The 16,441-nt window shown below is 31.8% G+C and overlaps 1 protein-coding gene across 1 annotated transcript in view; it reads right to left on the bottom strand.

The window, feature by feature from the left end:
* Su(var)3-3 (lysine-specific histone demethylase Su(var)3-3) overlaps positions 1-15,689 on the bottom strand; it is a 479,500-nt gene extending 463,811 nt beyond the window's left edge. Inside the window, exons 1-10 of the mRNA XM_088199219.1 lie at positions 15,581-15,689; positions 15,203-15,444; positions 14,943-15,132; positions 14,723-14,876; positions 14,531-14,659; positions 14,316-14,458; positions 14,096-14,245; positions 7,134-7,192; positions 6,848-7,072; positions 6,636-6,784 (exon numbers count right to left, since the gene is read on the bottom strand). Of these exons, the coding sequence (XP_088055345.1) occupies positions 6,636-6,784; positions 6,848-7,072; positions 7,134-7,192; positions 14,096-14,245; positions 14,316-14,458; positions 14,531-14,659; positions 14,723-14,876; positions 14,943-15,132; positions 15,203-15,444; positions 15,581-15,604 (1,465 nt within the window). The 5' untranslated portion in view covers positions 15,605-15,689. The remainder of the gene's footprint in view (positions 1-6,635; positions 6,785-6,847; positions 7,073-7,133; positions 7,193-14,095; positions 14,246-14,315; positions 14,459-14,530; positions 14,660-14,722; positions 14,877-14,942; positions 15,133-15,202; positions 15,445-15,580) is intronic.
* Between the last annotated feature and the right edge of the window lie 752 nt (positions 15,690-16,441).

The following is a 16,441-nucleotide window of genomic DNA, read 5'->3' as shown; positions in this document are numbered from 1 at the left end:
ATACGACCAACAATGCATTTATACTGCCCTTAATAGCCGCACGTAATTGGATTTCGATTTTTTTACTCTCGTATGGCAACATTCGGAATAAGTCGTATTCGCACACAAAATACGATCACGCTTTCGATTCGAATCGCTAATAACAATTATTAACATTCGTTATTAATTTAATAACTTTTAACGATATCGAGCTTTTTATTTATGCATTTAGCAAAGAACCTTTCAAAAAATAGCTAAAAATGTTAGTGCATTGAATATGTTATATTACAGTTTATGATAATTATCTGAATTGCCACTTACAGATTACAAGCTTAACGATAAACAATATTACATAACCCAACAGGCATTGGATAATTAAGAGCATTTACGATAATTAGTTGATACTTATTGAAATGATAAACTCTGCTCTCACTTCTTTTTATGGCATCATGTATAGCATTTTCTGTATCTTCCTAAGAAAACCGTTCGATTAAAAGGTATGGTACATCCGAAATGGATTTTCAAGTAAATAATAAATCAATATGCTATATATTTTTCAAGTCTAATCGATCATTTTCCAATCAAGCAACAACCCAATCTTGATGCAAAAACTTCCATTAAAGTTACAAACGCGCCAATCACCGTTCTGCAGAGTCGTTAAACGATCGTTACGATACGGTATTTATCGAGTGTCCGGTCCCCGTGACAATTTTATTTCGATTTTTCCACCGCGCCGTGCAAAACAGCGTATATATGTACTCACTCTTATTTAACGAAAAGGTTAAATAAGATTGAGTGCGCATTTGGTTATATAACATTCATATTAGACGAAACGCCTTATCAAATTATTAACTTAAATATTGCATATAGTTGGAAAAATTATGCACTCATTTTGTGATCCCATATTGATACCATTAAACCTGTTTATATAGATTTTGTGAAAATGACATTTTTACACGACTTTTTATTTATTTCAACCAAGTATTCCTAAAAGGTAAACTCATAATTATACCAGAACTTGTATTTTGTGAGTTTGATTTCTGCGAGTTTTTCAAATAATCGAGATGATGAATCATCTCAGTAATACGATTCGGAATAACTTTTATAAAACAGTTTAAATATAGTTTAAAGAGCTGTTCTTGAGATAAGTTTGGCTGTCAGCATTGCACATTGATCTATTTAATGTCAGCTACGAAGAGCTGGTCCGGTTCGTATCATATTTTTTTTCTTTTTGTATACCATGTATTATTTTTTACCATCGTGACGCATTAGAGTAACATGTTAAATCGCGATGGCCCTAATTTAATTTAAATAAATATACGAAACATTTAATTAGAAAAAATAGAGAGAAACGACTCGCATCAACATGATAGTATTTATTATATAATGCCCAGTGCAATGGCACACTCGGAATCTCACTCTAGAAACAGTAACACATCAAGCAGTCGGTCAATCTCGTGGATCCACACCCACAACAACCGTTCCGTTTTGAGCGGAAGCGTCTCAGAATCGTGATGGTGCTTGCCACTATCATTCCTGCTCCTTCTGCCCACCAATGTGTGCCAGTAAAGAAACGGTTCTCGAGGATTTACCCATCGGAATAGACGGATTGATCCTTTTCCGTTCTCCGCCGATTTGTTCCCGATAAATGATTAATAGGCGAGCGAGCGCTCTCTCGTCACGATCTCGGATCGATCCGAGAAAGATAGGATATGCTGCGGAACAGTGGCCGATTTATGGATCAATCTCGAATTTCACGCCTAGATCGGCGATCCGTGCGGCTGCAGATCGGTCACGTGATCTAGACGAAACGGCGGGTGTGCTATTTTTTCATCTTGCCGCTGTAATTATGTTATTATTCTGTTTATGGCGAAACTGAGAAGATGTGTTGATAGCGATTGAGCCGTCTTTGCCGAAATTAAGCTACATCTACGAATATCGGTACGTTAAAAAAATCCATTAAATTTTATTTGGTTTAAAATGGAAACATTTTTTAAGACCTAATTTAAAAATGGTAAATTAAAAATTCATAATTCACAATAAATGTTTTATGTATTATCATAATTCAAAATTGATTATTTTAACTAAATTGATTTATTTGCTTGTAAGTGGAAGTATCTTGTTTTGGAACCATGCTTTTTTTTATTGCCAAAAGGGACATCCCTACTTAGCTCCAAATGAGATTTGTTACGTTTTCGGTCGTGTAACAACCCAAAATTTAAATTTATAAAAAGCTGACACTAAAATTAGTTTACATTGCATATAAAATGAAGTTAAACGCATGTGTGGTAAATACACAAATGTTCCTATATTGTTTCAAAAAGTTTTGTTCTAGGAATTTATCATTAGAAGATAAGCCCCGCGCAAATCGTAGTTTATGATGAAAAACTTCAAGCTATGCTGTTAATTAATTTAGTTAAGGATATACCTAACAATAAAATTATTTTATTAGAAAAGTCAAAAGCAAAATAGAAAACAACGAGATAGCAACCAATAGCATCATAGAAGCTTAAGAGTAAATTGAATAAATAGTACTTTAAAAACCAAAACTTCATATCAGACTTTTAGTTCTCTAAGAAGCGGCAGATACATAAAAACAATGCCTTGTCCGTTATAATAAAAATAAAATCGTGAGAGCGAAAATGATTAAAAAAACATTGAAATAATCGAATGAAACAGACAAAGTAACGGAGTTTCCGATTCGCGTTTATTCTCTGCTTAAATCGCAAATTCAATTTGCCGATTTTCCGTTGCAGTTTCAAATCTCAATATCGAATCTCACGCGAAAGGTGTTATTACTTATATCGTCCAAATCACGACCGCCATGTACAACGAACGGTATATAGAAGAATCTGAACAGAATGATAAAACACAAAACGATCCGATTCGACTCGAATTTTATTTCTTCCGTTGCACTCCTCTGGTACATAAAAATTAAAGTCGAGCAAAGTCTTCGGGTGCGAGGATTTTTCCAATTCCGCGAGTGCGAATCGCGTTTCGTTTCGTGCACGAAAACAAAGGAGGGAGATGAAACGAGATTAACTGTCAGACAAAAGTGATACAAATGAAACCAGTGTTGCCCAACGGTGCGAAAACAAAGAGGAAAATTCTTCAAACCGAGAGGGTGGAAAACCGAGACAACATATTGCGAAGACGCCTCTCAGCAAAACAGACTGTTCCGACTTTCTTTTTGCCGACAATAACGCTACGTATGTACTTCGGGTTTTCTATTCAGTAAAAAAAAACATGATAAAAGAGAACTATACACAAAGAGAGCTCACTATTTTAATACATATATTTATACTAATTTATTTATTTTGGTAGAGTTCAATGTCTCTCTTTCATTTAATTGTCACTTTAGAAGAGAATCTATCATAGTATCTATTCCACTAATAAACTTCTGGAGTGACAGTCGTGTATCACTTTACTGAACTTTTATTGACTGTTTTGTTTAATATGTTATCTTTCCTACACAAAAATATAATAATGTAACGCTAATATGTTTGGTGGTTTATTAGTTATGCAGCTAACTGAATGACGCTCTTTATCGAGAGCTTAAGTCATTGTCTTTAACGTTCAGCATCGTCAAATGACACGTAATCACTTCCCCTACAGTTTTAATCACAGATGCGTGACGTTAAAAGAATAACGTTAATGTTATTTTTCGACTAATGTTATACTCCACTACAAATTCTTACCACTAGGCCACACAGTTAATAATGCATTGCCTTACACTTAATGATTTGTGAATATTTAGCCAAAAACGACACTGATAATATAGAAAGGTGACTTTTTCCTATTCACCTGTAACTTTTTTTCTATTTCCGCAGGTAGAGAAGACATTGAAATGATAAGGTTTTGTGACCATAGAGAAAAAAAATCAAATAGTGCATTACACAAATGCTTTGCGGATTGTAAAATATATTGTGTAATATATTGAAGAATAAATAAATACTTTTTGTTATTATTTTCTAAACCTCGTATACACATATAGTTTATCAAGTTAGGCCATAATAAAGCATTGGAGCTATGTTAACCAGAACAAATAGACCACAGTACACAAAAAGAACAATATTAATGATGCGGTGTATCACAGCAAAGTTATTGTTTGACTCACGTATTTTTTTATAAATATCTGCAAGTTTCGACTCCCAAACCTTACAATTATTGACAATACAAGAACACCCAAAGCGTAAAAAAAATGAAAATGACAAAACAAACAATTTCCTATGATTCCCTGATTCGTCCGACGTTACGCTCGTCAGATTATTACAAATTGTCACGTACTAAAATTCCTCATGAAAAAAGAATGCCTCGCCATTGTCTGTTAAACGGTCGCGAAAAATTGCTGCGGTTTCATCTCATCTCAAACGAAAACATCTTTCTTTTATCCCTTTTCTGTCGATGTGCCTTAAATTATTTCGCCAAAAACCCTCGTGCATAATAACGTCGTGAAATATTCCCGAGTATGAATTTTAAGAACGAAGATTTACCACCGCCGCATAATAATAATAATACAATTCTCACACACGGCTGGGCCGAAAGTAAAACCACAACGGAAGGCAGCGTGTGTCGGCGACGCTTTTGGACTCTGGTGAGTTTTATGCTCGAAAACCGCACTTTGAGACAATTCATTTATTAAAGCGGTTAAACCTCAAGGGCCATGCTGCCGCATTACTTTATGTATCCTCAAAACTAATTTCAAATAACGTCTAGAAAACCATATTCAATTTGAAAAATCATGATCTGTTCGTGTGTTTTGTCACACGCGATCAGTACCATCGACTCTATAGCTTCTTCTACAAAAAATGCCTCGACAATGGCTACCTAATATCCAATCACACGCTTGACTCAGTCAGGACTTCCTGATATGCTAACGCACCGGCAAATCTAATTACGATCGCATAAACACAGTTCGTTGACGCTGATGAAAAAAAATCACGCGAAGGTCAAAGGCTTCAATATCCACAATGGTTAGGATGTGAACTATACTTTTAATTGAGCAACATTTTGGTAAAATATTAAATTTTGGTTAAATAATCTATTCGCGTTTAAAAAATCTCTACGTATTAAAATCACAATGAGCAATACAATTTTTATGAAATGCATTTAACACTCACGACTGGCTATAAGATAAATTTCTGTAATTTTAAACATAAAAATTCCATCAGAACTATATCATATTTGCGTTAACACAGTCAGTTTGAGGGCTATCCGTTTATTATTCATAATTGAGAAAGAGATGGCAAGTTTGGGTTTACGTCCCTACTATCCGAACTAATGTTATACACCAGTGATGGCGAGCCTATGACATGCGTGTTAAAGGTGACTCGCCAAGAGATTTTAGGCGAAGACCGAGTGATTGTCTCACAGTGAGAGAAGAGTTAATAAAGTTAGAATCACTACAATAAGTACATCAGGGAACGAAATATATAAGTTTGTTATAAAAACATTCCGTGACCTAAGTGTCAGTGACGACAAATGGAGGCACCCAATATATTGGGGAAAAAAGTGGGATTTGTGAAAATGTTTACGGAAGCTATTGAATGTCCACTTGTTCCTTTTCATTGCATTATCCATGAGAAAGCCAGCACAGCTGTACAAAATAAAATGGTAACCATGCATATAAAGTACCAGCATAATTTACATTCGTTACTTGACCAGTTTGGTGAAAAATTAAATCAATTTAGAAACTTGGAACAGAAAATTAAGATAAATAAGTATCCATTTTAATAGTTCACAATACTTTGGAATTACATGGTAGATCATAATTAGTTTGTATATTAAAAAAATACAAATATCTGTACAGAATTTAAATGTTTATTTTAAGAAATAAACATGATACAGAACTCTGGTCTAGAGAGCTTGACGCTAATGCGGCCGAACAGAAAAAACCACGTTATTAACAAATAAGCTTGCTAGTAGTCATTCAACAACAATAAAAATAAGTTCTCTTTAAACCATAAAAAGAAATAATAGATTTTTAATATAATTAATTAAGAACACTGCTATAATCATATTATATAACAGGGAACAAATCAAAAGTTGTTAGATCTTATGCAGTACTTTAAAAGGGTAAGTATAAATAATTACAAAAAGCAAATGGGGCAAAAAAGTTAAAAAGCAGTGCCAACAAAGTCTGTTTTTCCTGCAAAACAGACGTAAACGAACTAAATTTAATGAGATAAAAATACACAAAAAGCACTTTAGATATTTTTGATAACTCTAGCTAAGAAGCTTGATGCAGCTGTGGTTGAAAAGTAGAAAATATTAAACAGTACGATAAGAGCACTGAAACTTCAAGGTGAAAACCAAAAAACATCTCTTTATGCTTTATTCAAAATGATCCACGTTTATACAATATGAATGACTATTTTATGCCCCAAAGCTATTTTTAATTAAACCAAGAATCAGACTTTGTGACCACAGCATTGATCATCTTTATTTTCTTAAACCTTAATATAAAAAAAAAACACTAACAAAAACTAGTACTTTAAAAAAAATCCCATTTGTTCTACACATCAGTCGATAAGACTTTTCTATGTGTAATCAATTCTATTCAACTAAGATGAATGTATTGCTTCTAATGGTATACACTTATTTATATGCATATCTACACCCATTACACACTAAAAAATAGTACAAATATTTATTACCTGTTAGATGATTCCCGGTAAACTCAAAGTCGTCGTCCTGATCCCAGTGCTTCAGCGATAGATTGGCGAGTGGCGTAGCATTAGCAAACTCCAAATTAGCAAAGTGCCAATCCAATATCTGTCTATCTCGAACTGACAGATATACGGAACTAAAATAAAAGATATTAGAATATGTGCAAGTGTCACAAGTCAAATGTTTACTATATTCCCACCTCGGTGGATCGGCTTCGAGCTCGGCCAGTTTTTCTTCGATAGCAGTCAACTGTTCTTTCAGTTGATCATGCTGAACACAAAGCGAACTCATCTCTCTCTGCAAACGTCTCCAATTAAACTCGTGAACAATGTCCCAATTAGCATTGTTCAAATTTGTCTTTAATCGTATCAATGCATCTTTCTCGCTTTTCATCGATTTTAATGAGTCGGAAATTTCGATCATTCTGTAACATAATTAGACAATAAAAATGTATGTTAAAAAACATGTTATAAAATAAAATATACCTTGTTTGATTGAGTTTCAATTTTTCTTGCAATGCAATAACCGATTTTAAATGCTGGATCTGAAATATATTTTTTTTAATAATTATTTATTTACAATCTGTTTATACATAAACAGTAAGTAATTTTTTATAATGATATTGGCATGTAATGAAAATATCTCATTGGATGAGTCTCAATATTTATTATTACAAAATCTAATTTATTTTATATAATACTAATTTATTTGTTTATACTAATTTACTATTTTACATTTATTATTTGTCATATCTGTCAGGTATGTCAGATAGTCTTTAAATAGTAAAAACAATAAATATCATTAGCTTTGAATAGACTTATGGATTATTATCCAAAATATGCTACAATAATCACCAAATAATATTCTGGTCTACTTAGTTTGATCAAGAAGCAATGAAAAAAGCAATACCGAACAACACAAAAAGTGAAGTATTGGCAGATCTAGGATTAGAAATACAACCACATCCTCCATCTTTGCCTGATTTAGCGTCTATTAATTATCACCTATTCGGATAATTAAAAAAATACTACAAGCAACGTTCCCTCTAAGCTGCGCGCGTGCGCAATGGTGCAGCAGTTTTGAAAGACCTGCGGAGATATCAGCTAGCGGGCACTCCAGAAATCATCAGAACAAACAAAAATTTTACTATTTAAATTTTCTGAAATAAAAACAAAAATAAAATTTAAAAATAACATCAACTGTAAAATGTAGTCACCAACTCACAATTTATTTTTGCTTATTCGCATAAGGTCTAATAGGCCCATTACGCACTGTTGACTAGTCATCGAACGACTAGTCAATGGCGACTCGAAAACTTAGGCAACTAAGCTGAGAGACTTGACTTGAGTAGTACATTCGTGCAGAACGGACGTCAAAGAAATTGCAATATTTATTTTAAAGAGAAAAAATATAATAATAACAAAAGAATATTTGGTTATTTAAATATCAATATAATATTTAATTTATCCATATTAAATATAAATATATATATCTCACATAATTTTTAGATGCAAAATTCTCTGGCTATCCTATTTTGCAAAACCCATTAAGTGAGTGCGAACAGTGCATCGAAAAGCGACATAACAGTCAGAAAGTATCACATGATTTTTTAAGTGAACTAAGGAACTGTATTTTGTTGCACAAGCGTCATTCTGTTATTCTTTTCTTGGATATTAAGATTATTCCTTTAACCCTTTGCACTCGTATTTTTTTTTTTGGTTGGGGTAGCGCCAGCTCGTATTTAATTTCGAGACTTTTTTTATGTTCAATTTTTGGAAGTAAAAATGAAATAAAACATGTTTTGATTAATCTTTTTACAAATTAAAATTAATACAGCGAAAGATTGATAGTTTGTCAGTATTTAAGTTAAAAAAAAATTAATTAAATATTTAAAATATATTATAATTTAAATACTTTAATCGGAAAATAACTTTTTTTATTGTACTTTTTTAAATAATTTGTAAAACATTAACCATGAAACTTAGAAAAGAATAATTTATTAAAATGTGTTCACGAAGAATTGTACTTACTATTCACAAAAAATAAATGACATAGTATTAGGTATACATAGTATAGGAAGATAAATGTAATGATGTTTTTAGATGATTTTTCGTCCATCGCAATCAAATGCGCGGTAAAACAAATAAATGAATTATTTAAAAAAACAGCTGAGTGATGTAGCGGCAGGGGTTTATAACCATTAAGAAATTTGTAAATAGTTAGATGTCATATGAATTCTAAATAATTAAAATATTGGACTGTTTGTATTTTTTTTGCACCCATCGTTTATTATCTTGCGCAATGCGCTTATTATCTTGCGCATCGCGCTCGTTCTATAGCGTTTAGCGCTCATAACATCGATCAACAAATTGCGTTCATACAAAAAAATAATGGTTACAATAAAATTTAATCAAGATTAAAATTACAAAGAGCACAAGTTTTTTACTTGTAGTTTTTTTTTCTTAGTAAAACCTTAGTTTTTAGTTTTTTAATTGTTGTTTTTTCTTGGTAAATAGTTAATATATTCCCATTAACAAGTTTTAGACTTTTTAGAAAATCAGATTACAATAAACGTATTATACAAAATAAAAAAATATACTGTTAGTTAAATAAAACATATATCAACATATAATAACGTTTAAAAACACATTTAATACGAAAAATTGTTATGCACCTTACAATATATAAAACACAAACAATATGCACATCAGCACATATGTTTTAAGCAAAAGGATACATTTTGACGATATAACCAATGATTTTTAAAAGCAAAATTTAACACTTTTGACGCTAAGTTGCCGATAATGAGCTTCCAAATAAAGTAAAGCGAAGGTCCATATATAAAGGAGAATCTAGATTAGGAAATATGGTTCTAGGACACTAACCGCCTGGAAATATACCCCTTGGACAACAACCCCCCGTTAAAACCCCCCTGGACATTGACCCCCCGTGCAAATAACCCCTGACAATTAACCCACCATGCAAATAATCCCCCTGACAATTAACCCCCGCCACGTATAAAGATAATACAGATATTACTTAACACGTCTCGTGACGCTCTATTATACTTAATAAAACATATACTGACGCCATTACCAAAGTTTAGCTGTATTATACATACATATGTATCTAGCCTAATAATATTTTTTATTTTTTTTTAATACTCTTTATAACAATTTTGCTCGCACCGGTCACCGGTACAAAATAAACAATACGTATATTTTCTTCGTAAATGTGTTAGTTTTATTGATATTTTAAAAATTCTGTAATTTGCTGAATGAAATAAATTAGTATTGATACTGATTATTCGTATTAAACATTATTTAATTAAAATAATGACCATTTATTATAAATAATAACAACTTATATAAAATACTTATCTCTATACGTGGCGGGGGTTAATCGTCAGGGGGGTTATTTACACGGGGGGTTAATTTTCAGGAGGCTATTTGTCAGGGGGTTATTTGCACAGGGGATTATTTGTACAGGGGGGTAATGTCCAGGGGAGTTTTGATGGGAGATATATCTATCCAGGGGGTATTTGTCCTGCGTTTACATGCACTTAGGATAGGAATATTTAAAATACGAAAAAGAAGGCCAAATTAAATTAGATATTTTTTAATATATTCACTGTCTATGGCAGAGGTCAGAAAATTACGGCCAAATCCAGCCCTCTGCTTATTTTAATCCGGGCTGCAAGTAATTGTTAGATTTGACATATAAAAAAATCAAAGTATGTGCTATAATAGAGCGGCCAACCGTCGAGTTAAGGAGCTAGCTATGTATCACCTTATAAGGTGCTCCTATTGCTTTGTATTTCACCGTGACGTTATGCACTTTAAATTTGACAGCATCTTCAGTGCCCACGTAACGCCTTTTGCAATACATTTGAATATTTGAGAGAAATGATAAAGCTCATTTTAATTTTGCTTCCTGGCCCGCTGAGCTTAAAATATTTACAATCTGGTCCTTCACAAAAAAGGTTTGCCGACCCCTGGTCTATGGTGTTACACGAGCAAAATAACCTTGTCTATATTCTTCAGTTATATGTTTTACAGAGAGACATTCAAAACGCGTCATGGCGATTTTACAACTTTATATTTAGATTGTCTTGTATAACCGGAATGTCGTAGTCCTTAAGGCGTTGAACTGATATCCTAGAGACTATCGGTTCAGGTCCCGCAGCAAACTAAACATTTTAATATTAAGAAAGCGCTATTATTAAAATTAAGCCCTAACTGCTAAGCGACATCTATTGATTGTAAGCTGTAATTATAGTTAACAATATATAATAGATATCACTAATTTACAAACAGTGTTTTAAATCTTATCCAATTAAACGTGTAAGTGTTGATTATGTTGTGCATAAACGACTTTTACCAATAGTTTTTCAATGACGCATATTTGAGTCATCCACCTTTAGAGTGTTAAATATGGATAAATTTATATAAGTGTAATACAATCCTAAAACTCACTGAAAAAAATATGTTTTACAAGACTTTTAACCCTTTCACCGCGGATGACTTCTATAGGTGTCATCAAGAAAATCGCCAGTACTCATTAGACATTTAAAGGTGCCGTAAGCATTTGAGCCTAATAAAATGGCTTTTTAGTATAATTTAAGGCTGTAAATCAATTATTTGAACCATAATATTTTTAAAAATATGGCATGAATAGGTGCCCCCACATATTAACAAATTTCGAAATGGCGCTCAAAAATATCAGCTGTGGTGATAATATAAATGCAATTGGGGCCAGGCCCCACCCAATTTTTTCGTACATAAAAAAAATAGGTGGGGCTGGTAAAGTTTTATTATATTTTGTGAAAATGATCAAATTTTATATTTAGACAAATATTATACAAGTTTTTCGTATGTATTTGCCCATTTAAGGCAGAAATGATAAATATTACATTGTTTTTTTGTGGGGATCTGTTTTGGATTGGCAGGCGTTTTTACACCTAGAGCGAACCAGCGTAGTTTGGCCTCGTGGCTTTATTTTTGAATTTTTAAGTTTTGAATTTATTAAAACAGTCCTTAAAAATATAAATAAATTGATCATAAAAAATTATTACATTAAAAGATTATCCTAAAACTTGAAACTTTAAATACTTGTACCAGATTTAAAATTGGTAAAAATAGTCTTAGCATAAACGCATACTATTACTGTCACAGTAATAATATCACGGTTAATATCGAATTCATCGTCACGTCCTTAAAAATTCAATATTATATCGTCATTCGTAATTAAATGGATAATTTTTAAAAGAAAATCAATATATGTATTTATAAATAATTAAAACACAGATTACTAATTCTGTTTTACATAATTTAGCTATTTACTAGCTCGAAAATATATTAAATGTGTCGAGACTAATATTATCGTTTGAGTTGAGTACCCAGGTCGATAGTTGTCAATCGCTCATTTTACTAGTGCGAGCGAGTAAGCGAGCTCTGCTAGCATAACGGCATCTCGCTCTTTTTTCCGTCTTAAAAATTTTATTTTTATTTCATAACAGACACACAATATAAAGTAATAATTATGCACAATTAGAGCATATGATCCCGTTTCATCCCATATCATAAAAATATAGATGCCCTTAGAAGGAAAAAATCAGTTTTAAAGCATTAATTGACAACCTAAATCTGTCAAGTCTAGCGCGATGCCGTCCTAACAGCGCGCGCTTTGACCATGTTCCGATGAAAAATTTTACAATAAACTTACACTTGTAAATTTAAGATTATTGAGTTATTTGCATAAGTTAAAAATTCAATATTACTGAAATGTGTTTAACAGAAGTCTTTTTACTATTAATAAATTTAAATTTTCAAAATTTGCTTGAACACAAAGCCAATAAATGCATTCAAAGTTTTGTCGACATATTGTCGACGTTCGAGTACAACGCTTGAAATACGATGTCGACACATAGTCGACTTACGAGCGCAAAGGGTTAATTGTAAGTATTAAATATTCACACACTATCGTTTAGCAATATTAATTTAAGTTTTCATCGAATTTCTCACAAAACATAAAAAACGTGAGGAATTTAAACTTGAATGGCTGTCTTTGTCAATTGAAACTGAAATGCTATCATCAAAATCATCACAAATTTCAACAGTGAAGTTCGGAGACATTTTTGATTATCGCACCAATACGAATGATATAATTTGTAAAATTTGCAGTCAATCGAATTCTAAGGGGGAATTTACCACTGGAAATAAATGGACGACACATGAGTCAAAAAGTCACATAAGTTAAACACATAAGTGAAAAGTGACACATAAGTCAAAAAGTCCATTCTGATTCAGTTATTTCTAATTGGAACAAAAAAAATGGAGGAATTTTAAGAATTTTGATTGAAATCCCGGAAGATTAAAGTATCAGAATAGAATTTGCGGAACGCAAAAGAGCAGCCAAAAACATGATCAAAAATTTAATCGGTAATGTTATTTTAGCAATCACCATAAATTTTTCTATGCTCTCCGTGCAAAATATACATGATCATGTTGGGAAATATATTAAAATTCCTGATTCATTGCGCAGCAAAAATTATGCATTCGAATTTGTTGAATGTATCAATACGGTCTTGCATAAAGTGATCATGGATGAAATAAGAACATCTTTATTTCATACTTTAAAAGTAGATGAAAGCACTGATATTTCCGTAGAAAAAATTGATATTATAAATGAAATATAGACCAGTTTCTGAATTATGTTATAAAACAACATTTGCTGGAATTATTAATTTAATTTGATGTGACGGTATTTCTATTATAACAGAAATAAAAAAGTTTTATAATGAAAATAATATGTATTTGTTATAAAATGGTTATGTTCACTTCCAATGAAACCGCTGTAATGTTAGGAAAACAAATGGTGTAGCTGCACGGCTACGAGAAATAATTGAACACTTGAATCAACAACACTGTTTGGCTCACAGGGAAGATCTAAGAATAGATGATGCTTGGAAATGGGTGCTTTTTATTAAAGAAATCGAGACCCTTTAAGGAACAATATATACAATGTTTAGTAGGTCATCTGTAAGAATTGAAAAATTTAAAGAATTAGTCGATATTTTTGATATTGATGTTATATCGTTCAGACTTCATAATGAAGTAATATGGCTATCAAGATATTCTGCACTTTATGCTCTAATGAGAAATTATGATGTGTTAATAAATTACTGCATAGAGCAGGTTAAGGAATCAAACGACATCATTGGCAAATTCCTAGAAGTTTTACGCATCCCTATGCTATTTAATATTGCATATTTTTTTCCATGCATTGCATTTTTTTTGAGACAATAATCATATTTTTCATATAGTGAAATATTTTTATTTCAACCAGTTTTCTAAAAAATCTCAAAAATATTTTTTTATTTGTGAAGGTTTTCTTAAAAATTATGATATGTATTTCAATGATTTAATAAATTTCTAATATTACAAACCTGCTTTTGTTTCACATTTTTCTGTTGCAGTTTTATAACCCACTCCAACGCTTGACCCAATGAGACGGGATTATTTCCAAAGTAATTAAAATCTACTTGATGTGACAAATATGAAGTTGCATCCAATAATCTATTGAATTCGCGTTCAACCTTTTTAATAAAAAATCACAATTATAATATTTATTTTCAATAAATGATGACTATATTTAACATTGTATACCATTTCATCCTTATGTTTCGGGACCTGGTTTCCGGTAGCTTCGTACAAAGGACATTTTTGTTTTATTTTATGCAATTCCATATCCATTTGGAGTGAGAGTGTTGTTACAGGATTTCCACCAAGACCTGTTACTACCATTGCTCCTATAAAAAATCGTTTGATGAAAATTAGAAAACAAATCTACTACTTAGGTAGCTATAAACTATTTATAATACCTAAATCGGCGACATATGGACCTTTTCTATAAGTAACAACTCTTCCTCCGACTCTATCTCTTCCCTCCAGAAGAACAACTTCACAACCTGCAGACTGCAACTGTCTACCAGCTGCTAAACCGGATACTCCTATAATATAATATTGTTTAATCTGACATTATATTTTGATTATATCATTGTCGCAATACTTACCAGCTCCAATTATAATAACTTTAGGAGCTGATTTTCCTTTTGGTGGAGTTGGAATTGGAGTTAATCTCTTGTATAGTCCATAATTGATAAATCCGTGTCTTTCAAGGAAGCTGTGTATTCGATTGACGAGAAGTGGATCACTATTGTATGGCACCTAATATAATATTAATATATGAGTACAGTTTCACTTTGTATACCGTTACAATTTTTAAAATACTACCTCCATATTGACTAATGAATTTTCACCCGTAAGTTGCATTTTAGGATTCTCTACCCACATTTTTAATATACGGTTTCTTATCTGAATGAACATGTGCGTCATCGCAGTGGTGAAATCAGGAAAACTTCCCGCTTCCAATGAAGACATGCGATCGAACGGCAGTCGAGATTGGAATGCAGCTCCTTCTAAGCTAAAAACATCGTTGTTAATTACTTTCCAATTACATTTTGAGAGTTTAAAATTTAAAATGGATCACATACCCAGTCAGCATCTCTCTGAAATTAATCTCTTCCGGTTCATCAACTTTAGTTTCTTCACCTAATGTGGATTTTTCATCTTTTTTTACACTGGAGTTGTTCGCAGCTTCAGTGGATGCTCGTGTTGATATATCAAGCGCAGCAGCAACGACAGGACTGTTGGATATCAATTTGGATTTGTCCGAATGATCAGATTCGCTATCTTCGGGAGCTTTAAGCTTCTCATCTACTTCCCGCCCGTCAACCTATTTTATGTGGAAACATAAATAATAACATAACCTCTAAAATTAAACTCTTGGACAATTGTACAATTATAATCATAAAAATATTTTTCACTTAGAATACTTTAAATAAAATTAATATGTTTCGAGTTTCATTTACCTTTGGTCGCTTTCTTCTACTCATATTTACGGACGTTGAACGACAGAAACACCGGTTCAACGACAGAAACGTCAAACTGACTTGAATTCGCGTCTAGTGTTGCAAGCATAAAAATTTTTTGCTCTTGGTTTCTATAGTAAACGTATTTAAATACGCATTTTTTTATTTATTTTTATTTTAGGTAATTAACTCATAACAATAATAAAACATAGTATTTATTTATATAATAAAATTAATAATTTTATTTTCACTCTATAAAAGTGATATATTTTTAACAGAGGTACACAATCGTTCTTGACCACATTTTTGACTTATTTATTTCATTTTTCGCACCCCCTTTTTAGTAAAATTGAAAAACAAACACATTAACGAAATTCAGTCAAGAATTTTCAGTAGTTATTAGTTCTTTAATTCCACCTAATGGTTGAGTTTTTAAAATGAATGATATATATTGCTTTAATTTTTTAGCCCTTACGCACATATCATTTCTCGTAAAATATCGTATTATGATTTTCATGTCCATGATACCGAGTGATCTATTCTTATGATATGTTATAAAATTCTATTGACCTTATGTATTATTACACAAACTATGTGCATTTATTATTGTTATAATGACTGTCTATGTGTGTTATCAATACTATTAACAGTTATTAATTACGGTCGAGAATATAGTAAACCATATTTAATTTTCCTATTTAATATAATTTCCTAATATAATAATAATTTATCAGCCAATGTGGCCCTACTAGCTTTACGCCTCTTTACACGATTTCTTCTTTGTCCTCGAATACTGATTAAAATATATATAGCGTATCTTTTTTTTATCGCATAACTCATTCAAGTAATTTTTATCAAATT

The sequence above is a fragment of the Plectrocnemia conspersa genome, unplaced genomic scaffold (assembly GCF_051122295.1).
Source record: "Plectrocnemia conspersa isolate PC_06_02 unplaced genomic scaffold, ASM5112229v1 ptg000012l, whole genome shotgun sequence".
In the NCBI taxonomy this organism is placed as follows: domain Eukaryota; kingdom Metazoa; phylum Arthropoda; class Insecta; order Trichoptera; family Polycentropodidae; genus Plectrocnemia; species Plectrocnemia conspersa.
This window is presented reverse-complemented; position numbering and strand designations above follow the sequence as displayed.